At 44.9% G+C, this 6,000-nt stretch overlaps 2 protein-coding genes across 2 annotated transcripts; both read left to right on the top strand.

Annotated features, from left to right (window-relative positions):
• The first annotated feature begins 626 nt into the window (after positions 1-626).
• Positions 627-2,068, top strand: LOC132289417 (NADH-ubiquinone oxidoreductase chain 3). Its single transcript, XM_059789976.1, has one exon. It carries the CDS (start codon positions 1,712-1,714, stop codon positions 2,066-2,068), a length of 357 nt encoding a protein of 118 aa, XP_059645959.1. The 5' UTR covers positions 627-1,711.
• Positions 2,069-2,116: 48 nt separating this feature from the next.
• LOC132289414 (small ribosomal subunit protein uS12m) lies at positions 2,117-2,525 on the top strand. Its single transcript, XM_059789973.1, has one exon. The coding sequence runs from the start codon at positions 2,117-2,119 to the stop codon at positions 2,492-2,494; it is 378 nt and encodes a 125-aa protein (XP_059645956.1). The 3' UTR covers positions 2,495-2,525.
• Positions 2,526-6,000: the final 3,475 nt, after the last annotated feature.

The following is a 6,000-nucleotide window of genomic DNA, read 5'->3' as shown; positions in this document are numbered from 1 at the left end:
CTACACGCCTCTATTCAATGGGAAAAAGCAACGTTTGCGTCCACTTCAATAGACGCGCATGGGCATAGAAGGATTTCAAAGCGAAACTGTTATGAAAGCTGGGACGGATCTATTGACGTGACGGATTCGTTCGTCCACTTGCTGCGTGCAGCTGTAAACACAAGGCAGTACGCCCTCAGATTTAGGAAGAGAGAGGCAAAGGCCGCCTGAAACCTTACATCATCGCTGCCCCATCAACACCAAATGCAACGAAAGAATTGACTAGCCATCTAACTGCTTTAAAACGTCCGAGGGATTCCCCAAGTATACAATCCTTTTCTTTTCTTGTATGCTGGGTCGATTTCGCCAACCAATGAAAGTGATTTATATGGAGCCATCCAAAGAAGGCCCAACTGTAATTTCTCCACACCCATTAAGAAAGGGGATGAGAAGACTGCGCAATTAAGAAACCTTTAAGGTTTCTGGCTGTGCTGCACTGAGCGATTCAACTGAATAATGACTGGGGCGCATGGTCAGAGAGTCCATTAGTACGAGTCATTCACTCTAGCTTCGGAGAAGAGAGTCCAAATCTCATGGTTAACCAAAATTCTGTCTAACTTGCAAGCTATTCTCCTTCGGCCTTCGCAAATCCAGAGTTTGGTTGAGAAACATTTCTCAATATTGCACGCTTGTTATATTTGTTTATATAGTTCAAAAAGTATAACTAACTGAAAGCGTCCGTTCACGTAGGTTGTTTGTAGTTTTCTTGCAATAACGGATTTGATTAAAAGAGATTGGGTTGGTGTTCAGTGTACCTTATTAGAAGATCTAAAATCATGCTTTTCATTCCAAGTGAGATGCCCAATAGAAAAGGAACGAGGGGAAGAATCGACGAGGAATCTAGAACATCAAATCGTGAATTCAAAAGCGTGACGAGAATTCTCAACTCGAAATGTTAGAGGGCATCTTTTTCAAGATCCTCCCCGCTGTCTTTCAGTGGATAATTAAAGACAGCAAGATTTTTAGAAAGAGAAAGCAAATCTTTTGATGCACCTACTCTTTACCCTTGATTTTGATTGTTGGGATAGGTTAGGTGTAAGGTAAGCGGCTTCCCGGACTTAGGCGAGATCAGTCAAAGATGGATCGGGGTTCAGGCTCATCGAGCTCAAAACCTTTCCCTCGGCGTAACGTTGATATAAATCAGCCCCCACACGGGAAGAAGTAGAAGTTCCCATTGAGGAGGCTCCAACTCTTTTACCCCGAATTAGGGCTCTTTTGCATGCCCAACTTCTCGAACGGATCTCTCAAAAAGAGAGCCCCATAAGGGGGTCCTGGAAGAACTGGTCCAGGCCGCGAAATCAACAGCCGGGGCTCTCTTCGCTCGAATTATGATTTTAGAGAACTGGGCCCGTTTGCGGAAGAGGTCATCCGCAAATATAGCCGGCGCTTTGATCCTGAGAAATTGGAGAAAAAGCATTCATCTCTTTCCTGGCTTTCACCGAGCTTTCGAAAGAGGATAGCCCCGTTCTCAGGCGAAACGCGATATTGAACGCAATCTTCACAATTTCGAAGCCCGATAATGAATAAGAGGCTTCTATCAATATCGTGTCGCCCAAGGGAACCTCCTCTTTCTAGTTAAAAAGGGCGCGGAATTTCTCTTTCTTCTTTCTTTTCTTTTTTCCGGTATGCCGCTCCGCGAGCAAGGAGCGAAAGAACCAAGTGGGCTGTGGTGATGTCAGAATTTGCACCTATTTGTATCTATTTAGTGATCAGTCCGCTAGTTTCTTTGATCCCACTCGGTGTTCCTTTTCCATTTGCTGTAAATAGTTCGACCTATCCAGAGAAATTGTCGGCCTACGAATGTGGTTTCGATCCTTCCGGTGATGCCAGAAGTCGTTTTGATATACGATTTTATCTTGTTTCCATTTTATTTATTATCCCTGATCCGGAAGTCACCTTTTCCTTTCCTTGGGCAGTACCTCTCAACAAGATTGATCCGTTTGGATCTTGGTCCATGATGGCCTTTTTATTGATTTTGACGATTGGATCTCTATATGAATGGAAAAGGGGTGCTTCGGATTGGGAGTAACCACTAGTGAGAGGGCAAAAACATGGGGAAGGACAAAGGAAAGAGCGGATGCCTACATTAAATCAATTAATTCGTCATGGTAGAGAAGAAAAACGGCGCACGGACCGTACTAGAGCTTCGGATCAATGCCCCCAGAAGCAAGGAGTACGCCCGCGTGTTCCAACGAGAACACCGAAAAAACCTAATTCAGCTCCACGTAAGATAGCCAAAGTACGGTTAAGCAATCGACATGATATATTTGCTCACATTCCAGGCGAAGGTCATAATTCGCAGGAACATTCTCTGGTGTTAATAAGAGGAGGTAGAGTGAAAGATTTGCCAGGTGTGAAATCCCATTGTATTCGAGGAGTCAAGGATTTGCTGGGAATTCCGGATCGAAGAAGAGGCAGATCAAAATATGGTGCGGAAAAACCCAAATCGATATGAATGGAAGATGCCTCTGGAACTTTTTTTCTCGGTCACAGTCGGGGGAACAACCACAACGTTACGCCCCAAAATAGAACTATACGGAGCCCTTCCAAATGACCTATAGTCTAATACACTCAGACTATATTCGCCGCGGAGGTGAGTGGAGGAAGAATCCAAAATATAGAAAGGTATTGCAACTAATAGTTGCTAGTTCATAAATTCACTCGACCACTTGTTAGTCTTGCTACACTACACGACACGAGTGACGGGTGAAGTTGAAGCAGACACGGTCAAGTGAAGTCGACTTCACAAGTGATTCAACATACCATACTGACTTAATAAAGAGGAGAAGGGCCCAGAGGGCTCTCGCAAGGTAAGTAACGACTTCAAACTAACTCAAACAAAGAACGTTTCTTCTCCAAGGCATGAGTCAATCAAAGAAAATGCTGTATGTATCTAATGCCCGTCGATAAGCTCTAAGGGGCTACGACATGAAGGAAAGCTAGAAGAAAGAACCACGTCCACCAGAGCAGAGCTAAAGGAGACCGAAGGGAGCTGCGGGAGGAAACCGAAAGATAGGTGATCCATATGGGGAAAGATGAGAAAGAGGCTTAAAACCTACAGAAAGAGAGTCCACCCACATAAAAGAAGCCAGCTATAGAGTGATTAGTGATTAAAGAAGCGCGTTACGCTGATCCCTTAGGGGAAGAGCTCTGGATGTGACTTACGACCAGCGGGAAATTCAATTACATTGCCTCGTTATAGCTTGAAACCTTTCTACTCTTCTAAATGGAGCGTCAGTTGCAAGCCTGGAATGTGAGCAAATTGGGCTTTTCTGGGGAAAATCTTCCCCAGTTAGGTCTTAAGCTTTCACTGAAGATTTCTCTGGTCTTGTTGTAGTGTTAGCCATCTTTCTTTTTGGAAAGAGCAGGTCAGGATTTTCCATCGGGGCACGTCAAGGATGTGGAGGTTTGGAACCAATAGTGAGAGATGTCGCAGCAGAGAGGTTTTGATTTTCATGGTGACTTGTTCCTGAGACAGAGCGGGTCTCTTGCCTAATCACTCGCCTTTGTTACATAAGCAATTTCCAGGGGGGTTGATTCAAGATTGATTCTAACATGGCGGATAGGTGATCGCTAATCAATTGGTGAAAGAGGACAAGAAAGGGGTCGGAACAGCAGGGTTTCCACCGCTCCCAAAGTGTCTCAGCAGAGTTAGCCCCTTCTCACTCACATCGGGGGTAGACTGAGAGAAAAAGTCTCCGACTTAGTAGCGGTTCGGATAGGCGAAGCTGCCCCATTTCTTTCTTTCGTTCCATCGCGCTTAGTTCAGTAAGAATGGAAGGCAAAATCAAGCTTTCGAGTCGCATCGAAAGAACCATTTGAGTGTGCGACTCGGGCAGAAGTGGCCACCTCTGATACCAAGTCAAGTAAAGGGGGGCTTCACATTCATTACTACGAGAGTCAGATAGTTCATCGACAAACCTACGAGCATGAACCTACTATTGTTGATTCATTTCAAAGAAAAAGGACTCACAAGCAATAAAGGCCCACAGCTTTGTCAAAGTGGGCCACTCCAAGAAAGCAAAGCTCACTCACTGGTGTCTCTGACGATGTTGCTGAAGTTGTGGTGAACAGATTCTAGATCAAGGGTCTTTTTTGAAATGCAAGCGTGCTTCAACGATGAACGCACGACGACGTCTCAGCAATCGCGAGGCGACTAGAGCGATCAACTTCGCAAGCTTCCTTGAAAACGACGTCCGTTTTGACATCCGTTCGGGAAGCTTGAGCAGCGTCGAAAACGCTTTCATCTATTTCCTGTTCAATTGTAGATGAACCCCTTAAGTTCACCTGGCCGATCAAGGCCTTGTAGCTCCTTCAAGAGAAAGAGAGAGCAGATTTGGCAGGCAAGAGTCAAAACAATCAGGCAAGCCCCTTTCCGGTTACCACAAATGGTTCCGTTTCTGGGTTTCTACGATCACTCTATGTCTGGTCTGAACAAGGCCCAACCGCGCAACTCTGCTTGTAATTCCCCCTCCCCTGAAAAAGAAGTAGGGCAACGGCTATAGCTATGTGGTAGTAGCAGTATGGTGTGATATTGGCTTGGCTCAATTAAATGAATAAAAAGATGGAATCTTTTGGGCCACATCGCCCGGCCTACGAACAAAACAGAAAACCATATATGCCCATTCATTTATCAAATATAGGCGAACCTGATTGAGATGAGGATTGTCGGGAGAAAAAGCAAGAGTCAATTGTGAAAGCTAGAGCGTCGAGTAGGTCTTCTTACCCGATAGATACATAGGAGCGAACCTCGCCTAACTAAGGGGTGAACCTAGCTAGAAGTCAATCTCTCGCATGGGTTGTACATAGGATGCACTTTCTATCGATTGTATGGCCAGATAAAGGCTTTCAAACCTCTGATTTGATCATATAAAGGGAATCACCCCTAAAGATGTCTTTCCAGTCGCTTTTTCACTAAGTCAAATGGCTTCTCAAGGGAAGTCAGAAAGAAAGGTCAACAAAAAAACCACTCAACTGGTCGAGGGAGCCGCCCTTAATAACGTAGCTAAACGAAAGTGCCATAAACGAGAATAAATGATCGAATACCTATCGAGAGGTATCCAAAACTCAAGATTCGCGGCCAAGAGAATGGGACATAGAAATTCACTCATTAATATCCATCTGCTAGAGGACTAAGACTAGGTCCTACAAAGGAGGATCCATAGACCCGACATCACCAACATCATATCCTGCCATCAACACCATCCACGTCGCTTCCCTTGCTGATCCGTTGTCTGAGGAAGTGTGCGGTCATACTTTCATTCCAAATACAGCTAGCGGTACCAGCGAACTCTCTTTCGTGAGCCCCTTATCCATCTGGTTGGTTCATTCCGTCTTCTTCCTCTGCAGTTTGAATCAAATTCCGGCGTATGAACAGGTTACCGAATCGTTCTCCCCTAGGTCAGTGACTAAGTAAAAGAGATTCTGTTGTTGTTCCAGTTTAGCAAGGAAGAAGCTCTTCCCTAACACATACCCATAACTCTCTGCTTGTCCCTTCTAATCCTCATTCCAAGAATCTGCTTCGCTGCACTAAGCTAAGATATTTCATATCAAACTCACTGGACAACTGCTTCTTCAACTAGATCCACAGCTTCGGTTGAAACTCGATCAATTGTGCATCTCCTTCTATATTAGGTGCCTGAGTCTCTATCTCTTCTATTGCATTGAGTTATGGGCAATGTCTCTATTGAATCTTCTGCGTTCCGAACTCATTGCGTCACCTGCAGCCGGGTTAATTGAAACTCTATCAACTTCTTCAACTACTAGCTCAGATGCTTTCTGATCTTTCTCAATGCCAATTCCTATATTTCGCTCTGGAGTCTCGGACTATCTTCCTCACCTGCTAATGAGAGAGGCATTGAAGGGGCTTTCCGCTTTTCTTCCATCATTCCTTTTTGTTTGCGTATCCGTAGTGAGCCTTCTATCTTCGATCGAGAAGGGGAGCTTGTGGGAGAGAGGGGC

This window comes from Cornus florida, unplaced genomic scaffold (genome assembly GCF_030987335.1).
Source record: "Cornus florida cultivar Cherokee Brave unplaced genomic scaffold, ASM3098733v1 CherokeeBrave_3.0.0_Hap2_scaffold_191, whole genome shotgun sequence".
In the NCBI taxonomy this organism is placed as follows: Eukaryota; Viridiplantae; Streptophyta; class Magnoliopsida; order Cornales; family Cornaceae; genus Cornus; species Cornus florida.
This window is presented reverse-complemented; position numbering and strand designations above follow the sequence as displayed.

What these genes read in the sequence shown, in the direction of transcription:
- LOC132289417 (XM_059789976.1), top strand. Translation starts at nt 1,712, where the DNA reads ATGTCAGAATTTGCACCTATTTGTATCTATTTAGTGATCAGTCCGCTA.
- LOC132289414 (XM_059789973.1), top strand. Translation starts at nt 2,117, where the DNA reads ATGCCTACATTAAATCAATTAATTCGTCATGGTAGAGAAGAAAAACGG.